This window comes from Hevea brasiliensis, chromosome 17 (genome assembly GCF_030052815.1).
Source record: "Hevea brasiliensis isolate MT/VB/25A 57/8 chromosome 17, ASM3005281v1, whole genome shotgun sequence".
In the NCBI taxonomy this organism is placed as follows: domain Eukaryota; kingdom Viridiplantae; phylum Streptophyta; class Magnoliopsida; order Malpighiales; family Euphorbiaceae; genus Hevea; species Hevea brasiliensis.
Genome location: NC_079509.1, coordinates 19113415 through 19140974, shown reverse-complemented (window position 1 = coordinate 19140974; position 27560 = coordinate 19113415). Strand labels below are relative to the sequence as shown.

At 29.7% G+C, this 27560-nt stretch overlaps 3 protein-coding genes across 3 annotated transcripts; all 3 read right to left on the bottom strand.

The window, feature by feature from the left end:
- Positions 1–332: 332 nt before the first annotated feature.
- On the bottom strand, positions 333–3946 carry LOC110642975 (uncharacterized). Its single transcript, XM_021795184.2, has 3 exons — positions 3780–3946; positions 2847–2994; positions 333–850 (listed from the first exon to the last, which is right to left on the bottom strand). The coding sequence occupies exons 1-3, from the start codon at positions 3883–3885 to the stop codon at positions 700–702; spliced, it is 405 nt and encodes a 134-aa protein (XP_021650876.2). The 5' UTR covers positions 3886–3946; the 3' UTR covers positions 333–699.
- An 11371-nt stretch (positions 3947–15317) lies between these two features.
- LOC110642962 (uncharacterized) lies at positions 15318–16348 on the bottom strand. The gene is made up of 2 exons (XM_021795168.2): positions 16028–16348; positions 15318–15866 (listed from the first exon to the last, which is right to left on the bottom strand). The coding sequence occupies exons 1-2, from the start codon at positions 16197–16199 to the stop codon at positions 15604–15606; spliced, it is 435 nt and encodes a 144-aa protein (XP_021650860.2). The 5' UTR covers positions 16200–16348; the 3' UTR covers positions 15318–15603.
- Positions 16349–20443: 4095 nt separating this feature from the next.
- Positions 20444–26894, bottom strand: LOC110642965 (phospholipase D alpha 1-like). The gene is made up of 3 exons (XM_058140242.1): positions 26462–26894; positions 20976–22884; positions 20444–20879 (listed from the first exon to the last, which is right to left on the bottom strand). The coding sequence occupies exons 1-3, from the start codon at positions 26555–26557 to the stop codon at positions 20446–20448; spliced, it is 2439 nt and encodes an 812-aa protein (XP_057996225.1). The 5' UTR covers positions 26558–26894; the 3' UTR covers positions 20444–20445.
- Positions 26895–27560: the final 666 nt, after the last annotated feature.

Genomic DNA, 27560 nt, shown 5'->3' with positions numbered 1-27560 from the left:
GCTCAATCAATGGGCTCATCTCTGGTAAGGGCTCGTGATTTGTGAAAGGACCATTGGTAGAAAACTTTTAAGTCTTGTTATGTTTGGGCTGGGCCCCGATTCCTTTGTTTCTCTTTCTAAATTGTGTTGGAACTTAGAAGGGAAGAGAGAAAGGGATGTTTCTTTGGTGCTTCATGCTTAACTATCCCTCGCTATTTGTGGGGTCTCAATCTTGTGAAATGAAAATGTGCCCATATTAGATTTGACTACTTATATGGTAATCTGAGAGCAGCCTCAGGCGCAAAATAGCACAAGAGGACAAAAGTTCAAGAATTACCTGACCCAAGGTTGGGGAAGAAGCCAGAAAACGATACACGTCCACATGGAGATTAGCTTAAGAAGCAGTCGAGCAGATTCCAAGTTCCACTTTCCTACTGCTTTCATTTCATAGGATTGCCTTCTCAGTTGACATACAAAATTAGACAGAGCTTGACAACATCTAAGGCATCCCATGTTTCTCATGTTATGTTTACACCATTTACCATAAGATCATCTCTAAGAAAGAAAGTTTATTAATATGAATATTTGGCAAAACAGCAAAACTAAATTTCCAAGACAACAATGAATTCTATGACAAATTGAAACAAGAGTCAAAGGTAGCCCAAAAGCAACATTATCAGTCGATCATCAACCTCAATAGTTCCGTTGTATATTCCTATGTTAATGTCCTTGTTTAAAAAGGAGAGATGCAAGGTTTGCACTCCATCCATATATCATCGAAGCTTCATGTTTTTTGGGGATGATAGAAGCCAGACCTAGCCCCACATGGTGACTGGGTGCAATCTGCTGCTTGGAGCTAGTCTCTGCAGACCTGGGAAAGATACCAAATAATGAAAATTTCAAAGGCAATTCTTCAATCAAAAGGATGTGATTGTATTAACATTAAAAAAAAAAAAAAAAAGTTTAGCTAGTGATAGCCATGCATCTTTCTAACATCATCTGCATTAATCTTCTGCTAAACAGAGAATGTAAAGGGCAACAAAATACTGAAAAATTGATAAGTCAGTCTGTTCATGCAATTCAATCTTTTCAATAGGTAGTTTACTAATCCTTCATACCCAGTATATCATTGAAAACATTAAAAAAGGGTTTTGCAAGGAAATGGGACGATTGAGAGTTACAAAAAAGCAAAAGTCAAGTAAGAATATCATTGAAGTACTAAAATGAAGCAAATGGGAGAGAGCATCAGAACTTCGATTAAAGAATCTTGCATCCCTCCTCCCCCCAATCTTAATTTTCCTTAATATCAGAAATAACATATATTTGAAGAAAAAAAATTCAATCGTCAAGGCTGGAAAAGAAATTTATTGAACATCATTGCAATGCATTCTAGAAGAGGCTTGAACCTTGAAAGGCTTAAAACTCAATGCAAATCCAATGATTTAAGATTTATTGTCCTTTCTGTTATTTAAAGAAGCATTTTTACAGTGGCTTGGCTAAATGTCAACCATTCATGCAGTCAGCAAGAAACACTCACGCTACCCTTTATTTATTTACTTCTATCTGCAGATGGGGTTGTTATGAAGATCAAAACAAAGCAAAATTTATCAGCCAGCACAAAAGTTCACGAGAACCAGACCATGAAAAACCGTTACTATCTTACGACATGTGGAGGTTGCTATTGTAGATTTCTCTTATAGAACAACAGACGCTTCACAAAACTATATAAATTTATGTTTTATATATAATTAATAATAACATACCTAAACCTATTTCAAAGTGCATATATAACTCAAATTTAAACTTGAAAAATCATCTTAGAACTTTTTCTCTAGAAACACAGCATAATTTATTTATTGTTTTTTTTTTTGTTCTTATATTCAACAACCACTTATTGAATTCATCGCAAAGAATCAATAGGAATGATTATTCAAAATCTTCTAATCACCTAGTGAGAAGAATAATTTGACTTTGTATAGGAAAAGGAAAAACTGGTGTTCATACCTCTCTCTCTCTCTCTCTCTCTCTCTCTCTCTCTCTCTCTCTCTCTCTCTCTCTCCTTTTTTCTTTCCTTGCATGAAATCTCAATAATACTTTAAACTTGAACAATACCCACTTCTGAAGATACTTTTAAGTCCATGGCACAACTGAAATGCAACTAATGATTGAAAACAAACCACTGGCAATTTTGGACACGACCCGCGAACACGACACGAAAATATAGGGTTTAGATTAGACTTATTCGTGTTCGTGTCAAATTCGTGTCGACTCATTTATGACACGGTTATAATCGTGTCGTGTCACGGGTTAACCCGCTAACCCAACTTGACACGTTTATGACACGATTTAATATTCGTGTCACGTGTTGACCCATGACCCACTAACACATTTGACCAATTATGACCCACAAAACCCTCTTATCTAGCGTGTTAAATGGGTTAAATCGTGTCAAACCGTTAAATGTATTATTTCGTATTAAATGGGTCGTATCGTGTTAAATACACCTAAACCTATAATAAAATGGTATAAAATGGTCGTATTCGTATTTAAATTTTTGACACAATTAACGGTTAATAGTGTCGTGTTCGTGTTGATCTTAATCGTATTCGTGTCCCATTCGTGTCATGTGTTGACGTGACAGGACACGAACTCGAATTGCCACCCCTAGCGTGTGTGTGTGTGTGTCAGAGAGAGAGAGAGAGAGAGAGAGAGAGGTGTCGTGTGTTGACAAGACACGAACACGACCCATCAACTCGAATTGCCACCCTTAGTGTGTGTGTGTGTGTGTCACACAGAGAGAGAGAGAGAGCGCGAGTTTCTCTAGAGAGAGAGAGAGAGAGAGAGAGAGAGGGCGTTAGATAGCTTACGTGGATCCTTCATATGCAAATGTTGACATGCCTTGCCGTTGCTTGTGCTTAGGATTGGAACTACAAATTACATATACACGACCACGGCGTTTAACAATCTGACAAAACTCACACATCTTCTTCACAGATGATCGCACCTTCATGGCTACTGAAAAGAATTAAACAAAAAAGGGGTCGTCAAATGCATACCCAATATGATATTGAATAAGAAAGAATGTACCAAAACTGTTTTGAGGAGGGAAAAGAAAGGAAAGAGAAAAAAAAAAAAAGCAAACAGAAGGATTATATTGTGATGCAATCACCTCTTTTCTACCCTATACATGGTTAGCTCTCCATGTAACAAGCTAACATTGAAATCCCAGAAAAGGGTTTAGCATCTTCTCTCTTCAATTAGAGGGCAGGGCACACATCTTGAATTAGAGTGCAGGGCACACATGACACATCCCAAGCAATCCCCGTTTCAAAAGTTTTGTTAAACAAGTTGTTAGGAGTTGATGGCGTAAACTGAAGTTGAAATTAGCGGATACTAAGAACAAACTTCTACTGTCATTTTTCTTTTAACAAAGAAATTCTGAATACAAATTAACTTAGGACTACATGCAATTCTGCACCCATGAATAAATTGAATCAATTGAGAACGGGACCAAGAACATCACGTATAGAATTCTGGGACATCTAGTTTTCCACAATAAAAAAAAATAAAGAAATATAATTATCATATGGCAAACATAAACAAAGCCCATTTCCAGAAGTTAAATAACAGACAAATTTATACATAACTATCCAATCCCATCACATGAGATTTGTAATGTGAACTGAAATTTATAAAAAAAAAAAAAAAAAAACTTCAGCCCACTAAAAGGAGAAACTAGTACTCAAGTAAAACAAAGATCCACATGAAATTGGCCAGAGAGAAAGAGAGAGACAACAAACCAATTATGGGACGAGAATCGCTGTGGCGTCGGCTGTTGAGTTGTAGAGGTGTCTTCAAATCGACCAACAAGAAAGGAGAGCGAGAAATGAGAGTGCTCGAGATCATCCGCAGAGCAGACGGGAGGGAGAGGGTAGGGTAGGGTTTGGTTTTGGCGTTAGTGTTTATATATGGAGATTATGGTTAGTTGCTTCTCAGCCCAGGATAAGAGTTTACTTAACCGATTAAGGCATGACATGTGTTACACAGAAATTATAATTTAATATTTTTATTTTTATTTTTATTCAAGTTCTTACAAGAATTCACTACATTAATCACAAGTTACATACTCTTTAGCGTCCTCATTTATATCGGCCATCTTATATATTTAAATTAAATATTTATATTAAAATTTATTTAAAATCATTTAATATATGCACACGTCCTGACACCGGTGCTAGATGCTGCTCACAGGCGACCCAAAGGTTATAAGAGATTAAGAGGCCGGAAACTTCATTTTTCTCCTTCAAGGCTACGGTTAACAAATTCCGGCTTTACATTTTCAGAGTCTAAGGCAATGCTCTTCAGAATGGATTTCTACTCAATATGGTTGTTCCCAGCCTTGAATGGCTTCCCGCGGTGGAATTTCCTTGATTTCTTGCTACCGGAGGTTATTCTGTTGCCCAATTGGTAATGGGCTTCTCTCGACAACTCAAGCGGCGTGGTGAAGAATAGCTGATGGCAATGGCGCTGCATAACACTTAGCTTGGGTTTTGGGATTGTAGGTTTAGGGCCTAGCCCATTGGGTTTGGTTGGCTGAAAGGGATTGGTCTTTCTTATAATGGGCCTTTAGCAAGATCTTTCTTGTCATAGTCCATTGAGCTTTTCTCTTTGATAAATTTTTATCTACGAAAAAAAAATATTTAAAATTTATATAATTGATTCAAAATGCCCTTATAAATATTTTCTTTTGTATCCGACAATTTTACCCATTAATGATAGTCATGTGAAATCCATCAATTTGATTTTAAAATGAATTAAAATGATTAAAAATTTAAATTAAGAAATAATATTAATTAAATTGAATTGAATTATAAATCGAATTAAATTAAATTTAAAATTTTGAGTTTATTTTGTTAAACTTTTATTTTTTTTTAATTCTTATTAACTCCACTATAAAGTTTATAATTACACAATGGTGGACTGATTGAATCATAGCTGCCTTTATATTATTTTCATGATTTAGTGTCCAATTTATTTTTGAGACATACAATCATCGTCACCCTTATGGATAACAACTAAGGTAGGAAAATTATTAGAAAATTTTTAAGAACAATTTCAATTAACTTAAGCTTGATTGGTAATTTAGTTTAAACAATAAAAAATCACAACTTTTTTCCAATAAATATGTGATTCTTTGCTGGCTCTAAACTAGATAGCAACACTAATTACGGTGTAATTTAATTAGTTTTTCTTTATTATTAAGGTGTAAGAAATGAAAAGATTTTAACTTAGAGTTTTTTATTTACATATACTAAAATAATTTGGAAGAAATGATTATCTCTCGTTGTATAATTTATCAATTACTACTCGATCCATTAGACCCCATTAAATTCAAAAAAAAAAAAAGACAATAATAAACTAAATAAAGAGTCAAATATTTGAAAATTTATAGGCGAATTAAAAACAAAAGCGTGCAACTTTAGGAATCTAATTAAGCCTTTAATTATATAAAGATTCATGTTAGGGATGTTCCAACATTTAACCAAAGGGCACATCAATGAAACGTCATTAAGCATAATTAATCTTAATTTAAAAGAATAATGTCATTAATCCTTATCTTCATAGCACAATCTTTTTAATTTACCATTTAACATACATTAAAAGTTAAGATTAGACAATTGAGTTGGTTGATTAAGTCGTCACTCAACTTCCCATTTGATTAGAAAATGAATTCTAATAAAGTCATTGATAATATTTTATGATGAAAAATATACCAAATGAGGTATCAAAGAACATGCATGACATAATCATGATTGACAAGCAAACTAATGAAAAATTGGCATTTTAAAGCTTGTTTTAAGGAAAAGGAAAACATTTTATAATCAATAATACAAGCATAAAGCCAAGCAAGAATGAGGTAAGATTAGGGTGACATTATTGGGTGACTTTTGTTTAATTATGTATATAATGGTTGGTTGATAGAGTGGCAGGTAGCTGCAATGGTTAGGCAAAAGCATTGGCCCTTTTACTGACTGGTAAAGGGTAGAGAGAGAGAGAGAGAGAGAGAAATATCATGTACACTTTATTTTATTTTTTAAAATATAATATATGTCAATTTGGCATTAAGGTAATTAAACTTTAAGGGCTAATTTATGATTTATTTTTTAAAAATTATTTAAAAAATAATTTTATTATTTTTATGATATTATATTAAAATTTATTAAATTTATTTTTAAATTAATTTTTAATATTATCTTATTGATATAAATAAAATATTTTTTTAATAGTAATTATTAACGAACTTGAGTTGAATAAGAAATAAATGAGTCAAATTAAGAGTTTATGAAATGTGATATGAATTTACTTAAATTTAGATTAACTATTATTAAATAATTAGAATAAATTAATTAATTAATTGGGCTTTATTCTTTTAAGTCCTTTAAATTTTTTATTCTTTTCTAAACATGAAACTATTGCTTAGAAAAAAGAAAATTTCGATCAATCTATAGTGTTGATTTATTAATTAATAATTCCAACAAATGAGACTGATTTTTCAATTAAACTAAATAATAAAATCAATAGTGAAAAATTAGTGATTTAATCGATTAAACATACGATTCAATTGACTAAACTATCTATTTGATTAATAGAAAATAGATTGACTCATAATTTATGGGACATAAATCAAAGCTCAATGCTTATACAATAAATTAAAATTTATTAAATGGTGTAAAAGAGATTGATCTATTTAATTTTTTATTTATCCAATAAATTTTATAAAATAATTTATTTATTTATATGTATTTATTTTTTTTTTTTGGATATGTATTTATTATTTAGTAAATTAAAATTTGGATATTTAAAACCAGGAGATATGCTCATGTCATGCCAGAATCACTTTTATTAGATGGGGTACTTTTTTTTTTTTTATCATTTTCCTAGTTCAACCATTGTTGATGGACGTGTCATGCTCCACTGCAAACCGACAAATTGGGGTAAATTATTATTAATTTAATTGTTTTCTTATGAAATTTTTTTATTTAATGGAGCAGTTAGGTTTAATTTTTAATGTAAAGTATTTAATAAATGTAAATTTTAACAAATAATAATGAATGAATTTGAAGTTATAATTATGTTGTTTATAAATTAAAATTTTAATTATTAATTTTAACCCTTTAATTACTAACCGTTGATCACAACAATTGAATTAAATAAAATTCTTATTATATTTATTGATAGTATAGTAAATATGTCCATGAACCATGATAGACACTTGATATATAATTACTATGTACTAAGGATTTTTTTTTATTATTTTTGTGAAATTTAGTTTTTTACCATCAAATTATTTTGATATATATCATGAAATGGAAGTTTGCAATACTTACGAAGTTAAGACACATCTTATTTGGAAATTATAAGTTGTTAAATGGCATTGAATGGATTACATTATATTGGAATATCATGGGAAGTTAATGTTGCACAATTGTACAAATTACCTTAATTTTTTTTTTCATTTTCTTGAATATATTAACATGCAATATGTCATGGTTGCATAACAGGATATACGTGCTTATATAAGTTTTTTTTTCCCTAATTTTTTTTAATAAGAAAAGAAATGTATTATAATTTGTATCATGTCTGTTATGCATGGGTTGGTACAAGGTTTCATTCAGTGAGTAGTGTAATTATCAAAAGCACAATATGACCCTGCTGATTTGGGAATATTTTTTCCATTTTTTTTAATTGTAAGAAACATGGAAGATTTTGTGAGCAAAATAAGTTTCTCTTTCTAACATTTAGAGAGTTTTTTTTTTTTTTTTTTTGTCTTTTTGGCCTCTTCTGTTTTAGGGTTTATCCTCTTCTCACTATCGAATTGTGGCTCCCTTGCCCCTCAGATATAGGGGGGATTCCTCCTTTGTCCAAAAGTGGGTTTTTTCTACCTCTCCATTTTCAGGACGAGTTGTATTGTTTGGGTTTTGGGTGGACTAGGTGGATAGTAGGCTCTGCTACAATGAAAGGAAAGGAGGTATTCTCGAGGGTTACAAGAGCTAGCCGAGTGAAAGTTATTGCCCTTTGGATATAAGGATTGAGAGGTCGATTAGGCTCTACCTCCTCCCTGTCTCTTCCTTTCTTGTTGTTTCCACCTCGAGTGTGGATGGTTTTCTTGCTTTCTATGGTTGTGCTTCACTAAGCTAATAGTTTCCTGACTATTTTGTTGGGTGGATGGTCCTCTTTTTGGCCCTGGTTTCATTGGAATGGATACTGTCTAAAAGGACCTCTAGCATTGCAAATATGGGTGTTGCAACGCTGGTTGATGATGATGTCGAATCCTCTGGGTCGAGTTTCATTAACTAGTTATCTTGTGCCCTAGGATCTTTGGGTTTTGAACAAGCATTGTTGTGGTTTTCTGTGCTATTTGAGTTTGGGCTTAGACCTTGGTTTGTGTTGGGCTTAGATCCTTTTATAATAGCTATGTTTCATCTTATTCTTGGCCATGGGCCATGTTTCCTGCTTGTAACTTTTCGACCTCTTAAGGCTTTTTTAATAAAACTTATGCTTTGACCAAAAAAAAAAAGAAAAAAAAATATAAAAGGTAAAAATTTCATATTTTATGGTGCATAATATTTAGTCTAGTTTGATAATTTTAAAAATAAAATAAAGAGATACACATCTAGCTTGTTTCTTTGTACATGTCTTCTTCTCTTCAGTCAAGCCTAGGTAAGGACATGTGAAATGCATTATAAATGCTACCATTTTTAGTAATGAGGGTAAAACATCATTTGATGTTGTTTTACGAGACTCGAATGGGTTATTTGTTGCAACATTAAGATGTTTCAGTCTTTCTTCTCATCCTCCTAATATTGTAGAAGCCAATGCTCTTAGGGAAGCTTTTCTTTGGTTAGGTAGTCGTAATGTAAGTCATATGGATATAGACATGGATTCTAAAGGTGTTGTTGATGCTATTCATTCTGTTCATGATGATTTTTCTGAGTTTAGATAGGTTATCTTTGATTGCAAGCATTTGTTATCACAAGGGTCTAATTACCTTGACTTAGATCTGGCGACAAGCTAATATAGTAGCTTATACATTTGCTAGGGTAGCTACTTTATATACTAGTCTTACTTTTTGGTTTGAGCCTCTGACTTCTTTATGTAATATTTTTCGTTTTGATGTTGTTCTAAGTTTTTTAACTTAATATTTTAGATTCTAAGTTTGGATTTTTTGAGAGGTCTACTAGCTTAGGTTTAGAATAGACCTAATTTATTAAGTGTTTCCTTCATTTATTAATAAAATCATTATTTCACACAAAAAATTAAAGACAAATGATGAGAGAGAATTTAAGTCGCTGTTTGTTCAAAATGAAATATAAAATCAGGAGTTATTGGGCATGGGAGGGAAAAAATAAATAAATCATGGAGAAAGATCAGCTCGATTGAGGGAAGAAAGAAATGAGTTGTTGGTTCCCAAGATGGATTTTTATTTCTTAGATTGAGAGTACTTCTATGTCGTTTATTCATGAAATCCCTTGTTTTTTACTCAAAGCCCTAATTTTGTTCTTCTGTTGTTGTTATATTATTATGATTGGATTGTTAAATTATAAAGAGAAGAAGAATAAAAAATCTAGAATTGTTGATTTATAGTGAGAAAAAGAGAAATTTTAGGAGAAAGGCCGTGCGCAGGGGGGGGGGGGGAGAGTTTTGATTGTTTATTTATGACAAATTATAGGATACATTGATGCACTAAGAGTATATTAGGTATTCATAAAAAAATAGTTAGAACCTTAAATTTAGGATGTTAATATCTAGTTATGGAGAGGAAAGAATTGAGAAATTTTTTTATTATTTATTTTTAATACTACTTGATCAAATAAATATTTTTATTACTAAAATTAATGACATATTCTATTTGAAAAGGATTATTGTGGAACAAAATAATCATTCAGATGCTTAATATGAACAAAAATAATAAATATTTAAAGACTCAACTCAAATAGAACAAAACATGAAAATTGGGAAGCTAAAATATGTGTTTTGCCTTAATGATAAAGATATACAAAGACTTGTATTGCTTTTTAAAAGTTGATTGGAAATTGATGTATGGTGTGGGATTGAATATCCTCACAATTCACAAATAGTACTTGACCATTTCACTTTATAGAAGCCTAATCTAAAAGTTGATTGGAAATTGATATTTGAGCAACCGAATCTAATACTACAGTGAGAATCAAGAAAATTGAAGCTATAAAAAGTTGAATGTGAATATATCCAATGAAAAAACCAAAAAACAAAAGTTGAACATGTGAAACCAATGACTTATGATAGTTGATTTTAGCTTACCACATGACTTTTCTTTTTCCAATTATCTTTTTTGGTAGAAATATTTTTCATTAGATGAAATAAAATTACAAGACTCAAGCCCACAAGATATAACTTTGCTACAATCATTTCAAGTCAAGTCCAAACCCTAATGGATAGAAATCCTAGGGATGAATCGAGTATGACCTAAGACTTGACTTCAATAGCAGCTGTCAACACCTTTTCTCTGATGGCAGCTTGCCACTGGCTACCTAAAATGGACTGCTGATCAAATCAACCGGGCAAGGGAAAAACAAAACACAAATAGCACAGGAGTGCTTAAACATCATACTCAAACCAAAGTCTCGTAGCTCAATGCCCTCAAAGCCAGAGAAATGCCAAAGATTTATAGCAAACACCGGAAGAGCAAGGATAATGACCAATTCTGAACGAACTAGGAAACATGCTTGGGAAAACATGAGGCTTTCATACTTGCCCTGAAGGAAAGGGTGACCAACTCGGTACCACTCCTCCGAAATTGCCAGCCAAATAGCTCCTAAAGCTTAAGTCAAATTGTAGGAGAGGACAGCCACAACATACAAGCATTTCATTGAGCACCAATCAAAAGCCCCATCCACAACTAAGATTCCATTGCTATAGACCGATAAGAAACTAAGAAAATAGCTAAGAAAAATAAAAAAAGGAAAAAAAAATTGAAGATAAGGTAGGGGATGGTAGATGGTCAAACCTCTCCCTTGGGACTAAACCAGAACCGAGTCTTTTTTAGAGAGAGAGGAGGGTGTTTAATGTTAGAGAGAGAGAGATAGTAAAGAAGAAATTATGGTTTTCCTAATTATATACCCCATTATTTCATTTCATATATATAAAATTTAATTTTTAAATATGATAAAAAATACAATTTATTCTCTTTATTTTTTATGAAAAATAAATTTTATTAACAAAATAATTTTTTTCATTAAAATTAATCACAATTTAATCTATCTAATTTTCATTTGTAAAATAATTTAATCTTTTAAATTTAGACTAATTGTTGAATTATGATCAACTAATGGTAAATTTTAAAAAGCCTCTTTCCTATATATATATATATATATATATATATATATATATATATATATATATATATATATATATATATATATATATATATATATATATATATATAAAGAAGCCTAAAAGCCACGTTGGTAGGGATCAAGGTATTAGGTATACTCCCCAATAACATAGGACAGATGCAAGTATGTTTAAAACAGCTAACGTGCTGCTATAGCAGAAACACGATGTTGTCAACGAGCCACACCCGTCAAGAGAAGCAAACTCCAATCAGCCCTTCCCCAGGATCATATCAGTTGAGAAGGGGAGGGGCAGAGCATGTCTGCTGAGGTCACCACACCCCTTGGAAAGCCCACCAGAAAGCAAGATCAAAGGTTCGTTCAAATTGAAAAACAGAAGACAACCCACAAATGATATTCTTTATCCATCCACGATACCCTTCTTTGAGAGTTTATATTATCTCCATTCGAATTTATTTTATTATTTTTATTTGATAGTATTAAATTTATATCAATTCGAGAATCAAATAAGAGAAAAATGATTGGTTAGTACAGTAGCCAATGGCCAAAACATTTCACATGGATTGTCCAATAACAATGGAAGCACGTAGGAGAGAACGATAAATTATCTATTTTGAGCTCTCATTTCTTCTTCTTCATTGGTTGCGAGTGTTTGGTCAAACACTCAAAAGAGGAATGTTGGCTAACCAACCTTCTGGAATTTTTCAACTTTGATGAGTTAGGCCACTCGAGAATAGGGACATAAAAATTAAAAATATAATAATTAATTAATTGATTTGAAACAATATAATACATGATTTATATATGAAACACAAGAAGCCCCCACAAGCAACATAAGCAGCACTTCCAAAATTCAAATTAAAAAGACAGGCTAGCTGATATGTGATATCAAGATTCTCCTTCAAAGCAACCCCAGTTGAATTTTTCAGTTGCCCATCCTCTTTTGTAGAGGTTACTTCGCCTTTTCTTGTCCCCAATTATTGCTTCTCACGTGTCATCTCAAATGAATAATCCTACAATTCTTAGCTATATTCAAGAGGCAAGCCAGCCCTGGAGCTTCACCTTATCGCTAAGTGTAGGTGCTTTCTCATATCATTGCTGATGTTTCATTACAAGTGGACTTCAAGAATAATATACTTTTCTTGTACGTGAATTTATAGTTCAATGTGAATGAGTTGTTTTTAGCCTATAGTTCTCATTTAGTCCACACATGAATATTTATTTGAAAATCAATTTGGCCCCCCTAAAAAAAGGCCAAATTCATCCACATAGTGAAAAAGAATATTAAAAATATATTATATAATTCTTTTATTAAATCAAATCATTTTTTTATTTTATTTTTAATTTTGTTTTTCATCATACAAAAAATCTGTTTTTTTTTTAGTTTAACTTTTTAAATATAATTTAATGAAACAAATAAGGAGAAATTAAAAATTCATTCCCACTCATTGTGATTTTGAGGTCCTTAATTAACATTGGCTACATTAATCCAACAATTAAATAATAAAGCATAAACTAAATTCCACTAGCTAATGATCATGTGTGGTGAAGTAGTCCTCAAGCTCTGTAAAAGGAAGGAAGACTTATTATTTGGGTCTTTTCATATTAAACAAACCTGTTATTAAGTGTGTGGATGTATGGGTTGCTGAGGCTGACAAAGGAAGCATCCTCGCACATGCCTGTGTCCATTGATATGTTGGAATGGAGACTCAGTTCACATGTGGCTGGTTCATGTCCCTCGAAAGGTCAATTAAACCAAATACCATAAGGGTACCTTTTTTGTGTGGTTAGTTGGAGGATGCACACACCTAACTCAGTGACAACACACGGTTCTTAATAAAATGTGTGAAATCTTTATAAGTCACGCGCACACATTTTTATATTTGATGTGAAATTTTAAAAGATTAGCCAACGAGGCCAGCCATTTGACTATGAATTATACGTGGAAGGCTCAACCACCCATTAAACCTCTAAGAGCTACAATTTTTTTTTTTGATCGATAGGTAGAGAGACGCACACACTCGATTCAATAACAGAACACACTACTTAGTAAAATTATAATAATTTTATCGAGACACAATATCATACAAGTCATGTACACACATTTTCTATATCCGATGTGAAATCTCGAACCACCATAAGGGTACTTTTATTGCTTGAAATTGTTGAAAATTCATACACACAATAATTATGTAATTCCTTTTATAAAATTTTTTAATATATCAATTATATTTTAAAATTATTTTTTTATTATTATTTTAATTGAAATAATAATAATAATAATACTTAACCAATTGACCTATAGTTGAAGCACATGTGTGTATATATATATATATATATATATATATATATATATATATATATATATATATATATATATATATATATATATTACAATCTTGGATATAACTCTGTTATCAACGAACTTATATTTATATATTTTATTTAAAGAAAATATTAATTTAGCTCCTTATCTTGATTGAATAATTCGATTAAACACAAAATATAAAAGTTGAGTCAATTGAATTTTAAATTTAATAAATTAAGTTAATTTTTTTTTATATATATGAAGGATTAAAATGATAGTTTGACATCTTATAATTTACTCCTCAAGATTTAAAAGAAAAGCTATAAATCGATCCCTCTCTATTTTCTTCATCTTTCTACTCTTTTCTTCTTACTTTTCATCTATCTGCTTTACCACAATAATGACCAAAAAAAAAATAAAATTCAATTTTTTTAACTAAAAAATAAAATTCAATTGAACATTAAATAAAAAAAAAATATATCAAATTATTTTTTATCTATCTAAAACTCATAAAAAAAATTAAAAATTAAAATTCAATAAATCTAACAAATTTTAATATATAGTTGACTCCATTTTTATATTTTTATATTGAATTAAATTTTATTATCAAGATGAGGGACAAATTCAACCATTTTTTTTCTCTCTAATATAGTTCATAGCATAACGTCAAAGGAGGACATAATTATGGACCAAAAATGTGGAAAGCAATTTCCCTAAGAAAAATATGTGCAAAAGAATTGCATCTAGTGAAAAAAAAATGTTTTTTTAAGAAAAATGTGGGAAAGGCAGGTAATTTCAAAAAAATTTAGAAAAAAAAATTGCCAAAAAGGTTTGTAATTTCAAAAAAATAACTTTAATTTTACGTTTTATTATTTAAAAGATTAAAATTTATTTTTCATTAAATAAATATTTTTTTTTCTTTTCACTATTGCTATTAATAATGCGTTGATGTGATATTCACTTAATTAAATTATGAATGATTAATATCAATAAAGTAATGCCATAATATCACATAATATTTTAAATAATAAAACCCAAAATCACATATACCTTTTTGAAATTATTTATATTTTTTAATTAATAAAAATTAGCTACCATACATAAAAATTGTCTAAAATTATTTATGTATTTAATTTTTTTAATACTTACAGTTACAAGTATTTTTAATTAGCCTACTTGTATTGAGACTAAATGTTCTCCATGAATGATTTTTGTCATTATTTTTATTTTTTTAAATTAAAAGAATTGAATTATTTCAAAATTTTAATTTCAGACAGACTGTTTATAATCTGTCATTTTATAAAAGTGTCATTCAGTCAATAAAATAGCCATACAATATTCATAGTCAAGAATATTTATATTGAAAAAAATATGATCTAACATTGAAAAATAACAAAAAATCTCTAAAAATATTATATAGGATCTCTTCAATATGGCTTATGAAATGTTTCAATTACTCCAAAATTGGAAGAAAATTAATTTACACCAACAAACCGAATTTGGATTAGATTAGTGATGAACAGTTAGAATAATTGTACATGGAATTTCCATTACAATCTACTAGTGAAAAAAATCCAAGGATTTCTTGATTTAGATAAGAGACATTAACAAATATTAGAGAAAGTCAGAAGAAAAAATGGGGCAGAAAAAGCCAGAACTCTTGATATTTATATAAACTTGTGAACAAATATTCCAATTAGATTACCTTCCAAAATTACAGACAAAATCCTCAGCTAATACCAAGAGGATTCATCGCCATGACCAATTATCAGATGAGAAACAATGGCCAGTACAGTCTTAAAAGGACCGTGGGCCATTTCCTCCTTCGAGATTAATTAAAAAAAAGGGAAAGAAGAAGAATATATACAGTATTGGACTAAAAATCACACAGCAACACAAAATATTATACACAAAAACAGTCAATTAACAAGAATAGGCCAATCGGTGAATCACACGATCCCTAAGGATCCCATTGTAAAGAGCCACTCTATTTGCAGGCATTCCTTTGCCTTTAGCACCACTGCTACCACCACCACCACCAATCTTCTTGAACTTTGGTGGAGAATATGAATTCTTGCCAAGAACAATGGTATCACGCTGCCTCCTGAACTCTTCCCCGTTCCCACTTGGATCCACCACATCCTCTGCAAAGTGCACCCGCTTTTTCTTCTTCTTTTTCTTCCCCTCTTCACAACCCACCAAAAAAATAAAAAAAAATAAAACAGAAACCAAATTAGCATACAAGAAAAGAAAAGAAAAGAAGATATATCTGAAGTCCAATTATTATCAAGAACAATCATGTATATATATGCATGTAAATATGCAGAGATGTCTTTGTTAGATATACCTGATGAGATACAGGAGCGCAGAACTTGGTCTGAAGATTGTGGAATTTGGTCAATAGGTAAGAGGGAGGCAGGTAGAGATTTTTGAAGGCGAAGAGCGAGGAGAATTACGGTGCCGGAGACAGCCATGGCAGTGGCCAGAACCACTCCCTGTGAACAGAGTATAGAGGACATGGTTGTTGAAGAAGAAAAGAAAGTGTATGCAGGCTTGGAAGGAGAATATGCTGTGTGGGGTTTTTACCCTTTTACATGGGGCAGAAGACGAGGGATAAATAGATAAACAAACACAGCGTGGTGGGTGCAGTGGAAAAAAGAAAGGGAAATTAAAATGTCAACATATTGTACAATCCTGGTTCATGGAATGGAAGAACCAAATGGATTATTATTTTAAGTGGGTCTTATTCAATTTTAATTTTTGTTAAAGAATCTGAATCGAATTAAATATAGTCAAATTTTTTTATTTTAAACTATTTATATTAATTTTTATTTAAATTTTAATTAAAAATAATTTTGTATCTGTTAGATATTTAATTATTTTATTAATTATTAAATATTAACTGTTTATACTGTACTAAGTTCAATCCAAATTTTAATAAATAATTAATAACTAACTAAAATAATAATATAAATTCAATTCAGTTCCTGTAATAATATAACAAATTAAAGGAAAAGAATTGGTGGGGTTTTGGCATTAGACAACTGATTGAGAGTGAAGGAAATTTGGAAATTGAAGGGTAAAAGGGCTAAAAATTTAAAATGCTACAGTATGAGAATCTTATGCAAGCATGTCGTTTTGTTTTGGTTCTTGATAGACGGCTCTCTCTCTGGTCTTGCTAAACTTCTGCTCGTGCACTTCACGGCACAGAAAGCTTTTCTTTTTCGCTGATGTCATTTCCTTGTTAGAGAGGGACTACATGGGGATTATTTATTTTATTTTTCTTCCTATTCTAACGTGGAATACTATACCTGATCAGCCGCCGGCCATAGCTCCGTTCACCGGACGACTGGTGACTTTACTACCTAATTATTGACTACTTGAGAGTTGTGATTAGTTAAAACTTGTGGGTTTGTTAATTAAGTATGATTATCCTCTAATGTGTCAGCGTTTTTATCATCATATGTGATGTGTCAGAGCAAGCCACCAATGCCAAAACAATGGAGATTGAAGAGGCTTAGATCCAGTTGATAGGAAAATGAGTCAGGACCAATAGGATTAGAACTTGTGCCGCATGCTGCACATGCCTTGAGGTACATCTCTTTATTATTCTTTTTAGGAATGTTTGGTCCCAAAGATTCCAGTTAATTAGATGTAGTTCGGTGAATGTCTTAATTAAGACAAATCGAAGCATTATTTTAGAAGTGAACTAAACATAAGAATATAAGAGCAGTTAAAATTGTTCAGAATTTGCAGGAGATAATTAGAATTATATGAGAAAGGGAGAAAAGGGTTGCTTGGATCCCAGCAATGATGATTTTGGGATGGAATGAGACAAGATCCCATTATTATTGACAACAGTAGCAACAAAAAAGCAATCACTGCCTTTGAAAAAGGGTAAAGATGGTGAGATGCTTGACTACTACCGAAGGTGATATGTCTTTTTATTTTGGAGGTGCTTAATTGTTCAATCTCAATCATTTTGGCATTGAAAATTCCTAGCCATACAAGTCTCAACTGAATAGCAAATTGCACCATCCTATTCCCAAAAGGTGCTTCATCACTATCCTGTTTGAAAATTGAAACAACCTTTCATTGATGGGTTCCTTCTTTTCTTTTTAGTCTGTACTGAGAAATATTCTTGTATAAATTTGATCTAGAATGCAAAATCTTAGGTCTAGAGAAATTAATGGATGATTTCAATGTACGTGTACTTCTCTCACAATCATTTGAGGTCTACACTATATATTTTAAAGAGGGATTATATTTTTATATAAAAAAATATTATTTTTATATACACAGATAATATATTATAATCTTAATTTTTTATATATATATAATTGATGATGGCATACAATATAATCAACCTTTTAGTTTTATAATTTAATTCATGGATAATGTGATTGATTATATCACATAATTTTTTTCTTTTTAATAGTATTTAGATTTTAGTTTTGATGTAAAAATCCATATGCTATGTTTCATTTTCTTTTTTCATCCCCTTCTTGACCAAAACTTAAAATAAATAAGGAAACATTATTGTTTAGTCTTTATATTTTAATGAAATTAATTATTTAATCTATATAATATGAAAAATATACTATTTAATCTCTGTATTTTATTTACGTTAAATTATTTAGTCTCTCCGTCAAATTTTCTGTTATTCATGCTATTCAAACAACTATTTTGTCCATTTATTTTAAAGAAACTAATTAATTGATCCTCGTGTTTTTGAAAAATAATACTATTTAGTCTCTCTATTTTAGTGAAATTAATTAGTTGATCCATATATTTTGAAAAATATATTATTTTGAAAATATAGTCATGGATAAAAATATAAATTTTATTGTTTGGAGACTAAATTTGAATTTATTTTTTTTATTTTTAATTATTTAGACATCATTTTTGTGTTTTCTTTACTAAGAAATAATTTTTTTTTTAATTACTTAGAAATTTAAGGAGACTAATTAACTTTTCTATATATACAGCTTGTATAATTTTTATCAACAGATTAAAAAATAAAGAGAGAATGAGAGGGAGAAGGGTGTGGGTGTATAGGAGAAAAAACATAAAAAGATATAAATAAAGAGGAGAAATTATGATAGTTTAAGTATAAAAAATAATTATGAGACTGAATAATTAACAGAGTTAAATTACATAAATTAATTAATATATTTTTTTTAAAATATAGACATTAGCTAATTAATTTAACTAAAATAGAAAAAGTAAATAGTTGTTTAATTAGTGTTAACTAATTAAAAAATCAATAAAAAGAGTAATAGTTTAACAAAAATAAAATATATTGACTAAATAGAATATTTTTTAAAATATAAAAATTAAATAACTAATTCAAAAATTAAATAATAATTTAACCTCTAAATAAATATCAGCACTTTTTCAAACAAGATTCATTGTAGTAGTTGGATGAAACTTAGGGTTAGGTAGAATGTGGAAATTGGAGTAGTGCATGCGTGCACTCTTCAAAATTGATGGAATTCTTTTACTGTGATAACATAAATTATTACAATGATGGAAAACTGGAATTTATTAGAGTGGTTGAAACTTGAAAGATAATGCAGGAGAGAAAGCATGGGTAGACTTGAAATTGGATCAATTAAATGAGTAATATATTTTTAATCACTAAATTAAATTGGATCAGATAAACTTATTTTTGTGAAAATTAATAATGAGCCATTAGGTTGCAATGATCAATTGCTTATTATGGCATTCTAGAGAAAGTTTAATGTTAGAAATATGATCTGGGTCATCTACGTGGTTTAATCCTGATTCATCAAATATAAAATCAGAATAAAAAATAATCACATAAAAAGTCATATATATTATTAAAAAATATTAAATTTTAAAAGTCATGTATATTGTAAAAAAGAGACAAAATCTAAAAATCATATATATTAATTAAAAGATGTAACTACATAAAAAGACGAAACTCTTTTTAATAATTAGAAGTGATACAACTTCTAGTCAAAAGGTGCTTGACTTATAATTTATATTATTTATATGATTATTTAATAGACTAATGAAATAAATATATATGATGGATATCTTGAGATTGTATGAATTTATTTAAAATATAATCCTATCATTTAATGATCATTTTTATCTAAAATACAATTTTTTCAAGTAACATTTTAATTTTTAAAATTTCATTAACTAAATAAGAATTTAATAGTACATTAGACAAACCTAGAAAAGAATATGATTTCTCATTAATTTCAACATTATCAAAAAGCTACGCTTTCTAATGTCTTATCAAGGGCATTTTAGGCAAGTCATCGACAAGGATGTGATCGTCATGTGATCATTGCACCAGGCACTAAGAAAAATGCAAAAGGTCATTTGTTATTATAGATAAATCATTATTTTCAAGTTACAATATTTATTTATTTGATATTTTTAAAATTTTAAAAATAATGGGCTGTCAGCATTTAAAACTCAACTCTTTGTATTATGAGACAAATTCTTTATTATTAAAAAAATTAATTTTTATGCTAAAAAAATCAACGAATCCAATTTAAATTTAAGATTTTTCAATGCTAAGTGCTAACGAGCAAAACTAAGTCCAGAAAATTATTATATGTGACAACTCTGGCCGAACAAAGCACAGCTTTGAGTGGATGATGAAGCAAGCTGCAAATATCTCTGTAATGACAGAATTTCTGCAGTGGATGCATCCACATCTGTACTGAATTTATGGCCTCATTGATGGACCAACTAGCTGCAGCTCAAGATTTAGCCTGTGCAATTTTAAGTAGTGAGGATGGAAGGAAGTAACTCGGATTTGGATCCAAAAATCCGAGCTCTGGTATCTGGGAAAAATTCTGTTTCAGGAAGCTCTGTGATCTCTCCATTACTGGTAACTCCAATGGGATAAGTAAGCAAATGGCCTGGCAAGTCATGTTCTAAATTCCCAGAGGAGTAGAGGTCCCAGTACTTACTAGCAATGTGGTTCAATTTTTGGACACATTCCTGGGTCTCAGGTTGGCAGAAGGAGTCATCGAGCATGCCTAGATGTTCGTACCACAATGACATTCTGAACCCATGAATTTGACCCCTGGCTGGCTGCTTGGTGCCCAAGTGATATGGCTGATAGGCTCCCATTGCTATCTCTGAATCCCTTGCCCCGTCCATTGATCGTTGATTAATGTTTGCAGACCCAATGATTATGTATTCATCATCCACTACAGAAAGCAAAGCAAAGCCAAATTTAGCAAAATAATCATTTTCAATCAACTTCATCCTTAAAATAAAACCATATGGAGATTTGACTTGGTTACCTATCATCATCTTGGCATGAACATAGATCATGAACCGCCTAGATTCCTGAGCTCTAAAATAATCTGAATCATGTTCAGGTCTCTTGGGAGGTTCATATTCCCCAGTCTTCTTTATCTCTCGATTACCAAGGCAAAAGAATGACAAGTAGTCCTTTGGATTTGTGTCAAGTCCCTTGGCATTGAGAGCTTCAGCTATGTCACTATACATCATTTCCATTGTTCTATTTTGCCAATTCAATATTGCTTGAACAGATGCACTTTCTGGGATACCCTCTGGCCACATTGGAATCACAATATATACAGCAAATCTTTCTTCAGCTTCAATCTTACTTACAATCTTTAACGACAGTTCTTTTGGGATAAGATGCAAAGCACCAACCTCCTCAACCTTTATGCCATTAGACTTCCAGCTAAACGAACTTCCAAGGAAGTACTGGTTTTCTATATAAATGAAATTCTTTGCTCGCCGAATGGCATTAATATAAGCATCTTGAATGCTTCTTTCAATTATATTATCCTTCCAACTGACAAGACCAGCTCCGGCTGCAGCTTCAGGAGCTTCAGGGAAGCCAAAAGCAGCTCCACCATCAATGGACCTGAACAACTGTACATGCCATGTTTCGCGGTCTTCAGGGAGAGTAACAGGAGATGGAGGAATAAAAATGTCAGCAAATTCTCTAAGTTGAAGAAGCAAGTCTTTATTCCCACCTTGTTTCCTCCACCTCTGCTCAAAATTGGAAAGTACATCCCAAGCAACAGGCCCTTCTAACCGGCAATGAATGTCATGCCAAGGCTCCCTTGGTCCTCCCTTGGCAATTGATGCATGGGCGAAATTAGGCTGATGAAAATCCTTGTAATGCGCTGTATCTAAAGTCCTGAAAATGGAATGAAATGGAGTATCATATCTCCCATCACAAAGGTCAATGCCACCAATGAAACTCACTATCCTCCTCCTTTGCATTTCTCCATTTGGCAGTCCACTGTCCACCACAACAGTCTTCTGGTGGTGAGTGAATACTGTAGAAATTTCAATATCTTTTACAATGCTTTTCCTGTTATCCGGACTTCGAGGGCACAGAACACAGTGGACTTTGGTATTATGGAAGTAACTTCTAGTATCTTCATCATGTGTAGCCATTACTCCATCTTTCTTTAATAACTTTACTGATGTTTTATCATCCCAAACTAGCATTAGGACCCTAACATCTTCATCAGCTTTTTTCTTCAGTAGTTCTCCAAGAGTAATGTCTTCTCCCTCTTTTCGCCTTCTCAAGTCCCTCAATAAAGTGATTTTAGTATATACAGACCAGCCTGTAATGTAAATAAAATGTTCTGCATTAGAAATGGCATCAAAAATGTCTTCCCAGCATCGATTCGGTTCATAATGATAGGACTTGCCCCCAGCAAGAGGGAACTTGGGGACAAATTCATCTGGGACATGAACATCTTGATAAAGGGTAACCCTGCAACCACTTCGTTGGGGAAAGAATGTGCAAGGTATGCCTGGAAATGTAGGATCAGGAATTCCTTTAGACCAGCTACTTCCTTTACTTACATCAAAAAATTGTACTTTGACATGAATCTTTGAACCTCTACGTAGAGGTTTATGGTTCTTGTTCAAGATCCTAAGCCGTGTATCTAATTCTTTCCCATTTAAAAGTTCGGAAGCAGGCAGGTAAGCTCTTCCAATCACTTCTGCTCCAATGGGATCTTTTACTTTGATAGAGAATACAACATTGGAAGCCTTATGAGCACAGTAAATGTGGAAAGACTGGTGCCATTTTGGGTCAGAACGAGCATGTTCTAACAGTCTAGTTTGGCCAACTCTAGCTCCTTCTAAATCAATTGCAGCATATAATTTAGAGAAACCTTTTCCACATCCCACAGTCTCTTCAATGTTTTCCAGCATCTGCAGGAAGTATTTGAATGGCATTAGTCTAAATTTTACATTAAATTATAAACTTTCCCAACTTACTAGTGCATTTACCCATTCCAACTAAATGGCAATTTTAACTAAGTAAATTTTAAAGCGATTTTAAAATGCTAAAATATTAATTGAACTGAAATAAAAAAAAAATTAACTGAAATAGAAAATATTTGGTCAATTATTAATTGTAATTGAACTAACAAAAAATTATAATATGTATATTATATTATTAATTAATAAAAATATATTTATAATAAGTTTTTATTTATAAAAAATAACAAATATTATTTATGTTAATAGGAATATAAAAATAATAATCATAAATAATATATTATTAATACAATTATCTATATCCTATAATCTATTTATAATATATATATAAATATATCAATGAGGGGAGAATTTTTAAAGGACAAAAACATTTATATTATTTACAAATATATCATCTTTTATTACTTAAATAAATTTTAGAATTTATATAAATTTGAAATTTTTAGTCTTACTTGTACTTAACTTCCATTTATTAATTAAGTTTGTTATTACAATCTAAATAAACTATTATAGAAAAAATTAAATAAAATTAGAAATTTATATTAGAAAAAATATGTTTATGTTTCAAAAAAAATTGACTTTTATAAAGCAGGAGTAAATTACTTAAAAAGTGAAATTTATTTATAATTAAAATTTTAACAATTAAAAATTAAATTATAAATAATTAAAAAGTATTTATAATTTTTTATTTTGATTTGATAAATAATTCTAAAAAAATTAAATTCTATTTATAAATTTGATTTATTTTATATTTAAATTAATGTATTTTATTTTATAATTATTTTTATTTATATTTTTATTTCACTTTTAAGTGTTATTTTAAATTATTGATTGCAATGAATAATATAAAAACAGACAAAGTTAAAGGCTTCTTTTTTTCAACTAATTAATAAAAATTATATTTTATTAAGTTAAATAATATTATTACTTAAAATATTTAAATTTAAAAAATTAAAATTTGATTATTTTTCTAATAATTTAAATTAAAATTAATATTTTTAATTTAATTCAAATTTTATTTTTAAATATTTTATTGAAAATTTTTATTTTAATATATAAAAGTATGAATGGAAATACGAATTTATAAAAGGATAAAAATGTTTTCAATTTTTTCCATAATTTTTTTTATTAAAAACATATCTACTTATATAAAGCAGTAATAAATTACTTAAAAAATTTCTAACAACAATAAAATAATGGATATGAAAACATTTCAAATATCTATACATTATATTATACTAATTAAATTATAATATTTAATTATTATAAAAAATTTAATATTTTAATAAAATAATTAAATTAATATTAATTAATTTATATGTAAATAAAATAATTACAAATTATAAACTATTTTGATGGACGTCCTTCAAATGCTAGTATATGTCAAAATATGAATAATGGGTTAATAGTAATGATACTTGAATCAATAATAACATGTTTCAACTGTATCCCAATATATATATATATATATATATATATATATAACCCTAAAATTCTAAATCCTAAAGTGTAATCATAAAATTCTAAACACTAACTCTAAATCCTAAAATTCTAGAATTAGGTTTAAATTTTTAGAACTTAGGTTTTAGGGTTTAGAGTTTAAACTTTTAGAATTCAGGGTTTAAGTTTTTTAGGGTTTAATATTTAGAATATAGGGTTTAGAGTTTTAGAGTTTAAGATTTAAATTTTTTAAAATTTAAGAATTAAATTTTATTTAATTTAAAATTTTAGGATTTAAATTTTTAGGGTTAGTTGGGATAATTGGACATGGTCAAGTAGCATTACTTATAGGTTAAACTTGTAAACTGTAACACCCTAGGCAAATCCCACATCGGCAAAACACGAGAGAGATGCTGGGTTTATAAGTTGGTGGTTCGTAATCCCTATTGACGCTTTGTAAAACTGTGAGGGTTTCGGCCTAGAGTGGACAATATCACTAGTGGGTTTTAAAACCGTGAGGGCTTCGGCCCAGAGCGGACAATATCACTAGTGGGCCGGGCCGTTACATAAACAGAGAAAATTATCTTTAATTAAGATCTATTTATTTGTGCAATTTTAATTACATGAATCCTAAACTTATCCTATTTCTGAGGTGGATTAACGATAAAATTTATTAATATTATCTGTATATATTTATATAATTCTTTTAAAAATACAAAAAAAAATTGTATTTTACTAACTTTTTTATTTGTATTGTATTTATATTAGAAATTGAATGTACATATCTATATAAGACATGGAATTGTATATTTTTAGTTTCTACTAATACAAACTATATTAAATAGTCTTAAAGTTTTAATTAAATCTAAGTAAGCTTAGTAAATTAATCATTCTCATCATCTTCAACAAAAAAAAAATAAAAAATAAAAAATACTTATTAAATATAGTTCCTTTTGTATTAACTATATTTAAAAATTCTTTACCTTTCTTATTTTACTTTGATAATAATAATTATTATTATTATTATTGTTATTATTATTATTATTATTATTATTATTGAATAATATATATAACTGAAACTAATATTTAAAAGCTTATATTTTAACCCTACAAATAATTTTCTTAATAAAATTTTATTTTCAACCTTTTCAATAATGATTACATTTGAATTAAAAATATATAATTATATCATAATTTTATTTTATTATATTTATGTAAATAAGTAAATTGATATTATATATTTATAATTGAATTAATTATATAACATATAACTTTTCATAAAAATATATTTTAATTAAAAATATAATAACTTAAAAATTAATGAATATTTTTATTTATAAAATTAACTAAACTTTATTTTTTTTTGTTTAGTATCTAAGGATTGGTATTTTTTTCATATTTTATATTTTATTAGCTTGAATTAGACAAAAATAAGGTCAATTTTCATTTTGCAAATATAATATTAAATTATCAGCAACTTAATAAAATAAAAATTATATATAATCTTTGTAAATATTTTTTAAAAATTTTTTAATTTGGTTGTACTTAAGACAATTAAGTAGCTCTAATTATATGGACCGAGCCCAAACCTAATCAGGCCGAAACAAAATCCATCAAGTCCATGCAAGGGCTTGAAAAATGTTCAATGAAGAGACTTGAAAGCAAGGCTTTGCCTACCTTTTAAACAGCATCAAACAGATCATACCTACCCACCACTTCTCAAGTCCCAGAATTTTAATTGTTAGAAAAGAAAATGACAATTAATTAATTAATTAACCCAAATTTTCCCTTTCCATGCAGCCACAGAAAGCTTGAGCTTTTATTAAATATTTATATATAAATTTATATATTTTATAAATATATTTTAATTAATTTTACATAAATATTGATATAAATATTTAATTTAATAATTCTTAAGTTCATTCTCATGCACCCTCCTCTTAAATATAAGTATTTTAGGCTTTCTTAATAGAACAAATAAAAGAGTAAAAAAAAAAAAAAAAAAAAAGCCAATAGATGAAAATTAATAGCTTGAAATGAATAGAGGAGAGACACAGGATATAAATACCTTGCAAAAAAACCTGCAGCAACCAGGACCAGAAAGCCGATTGACGTCAAAGATGGTGACATGGAGTATTCCATGAAGCAGAACAGGAGAAGCCATACCCTTTTTCCAGCTTTATGTGCCCACAAATGCACTAACCTTGCTTCATATATATAGAAGAAAAATAAGTTCAGCATCGAAGAACATTCGCAAAATAAAATAATGGATGCAGGAGGCCAAGACCAAGACTCAGTCTGGAAGAGAAGAATGATAGTTGGGGAGGACAGAGGCTGTTAGCATTGTTCTAGGTGGAAAGAAAAGGGAAAAAGAAAGAGAAAGAATGTGAAGGGAAGACAATTTGAGTTCGGAGAATGGAAGTTGAAGGAATTTTAAATTAGCAGAAGCAATGCTTTAATGAGCAGACTACCAACATGAGTTTATTTTAATTCTGCTGATGTTGCTGCCATTCAACTGTTCCATTCCTTCCTAAATTACAAGAAAACCCTTCTATTTATAAAGGTTTTTTTTTTTCTCTTCACTCTCTAAATAATATATATAATTTTTCTGATTCATTTGGTGAAGATCATCTAAAAATGGGGTTTTAGCTGGAAAGAACTCACTCTATTCAACTAATTGATTTTATCCTAATCGTTTCCATTTGCTTTGTCAAAGTATTAGTTGCTTTTAGAAGTCTAAGCTAGAATAGTAAAATGTAATTTTAATTATGTTTAGTTGATGTAATCGTCCCCAGAAAAAAATGTAATGTGGATTAGGTAAAAGGCCTAGTGGATCATTGTTTCAAGCAAGCCAATTAGATATGATGTTAGGTAGTGTAGCTTTTAACTGTAAAGGCATTTTATATGGAAATTAAATACTCTTTTCATGTTAGGAATATTCTTGCTCGTAATTAATTAATGTAATAGCATGATTTTTTATTCCTTCTTTTATTAAATTTTCATTTGATTATATTCATTTCTATTCGATATACATAGCCACACTGGCGGGGAAAATTCCAGGTTTGGAGAAATGGTTAATTTAACCCTTTTTGGATCAGTGTTTATGATCATAACGTTCATGGCTCAGACAAATCAAACTTGCTTGTTTTCTTTTTCCCAAAATTCTC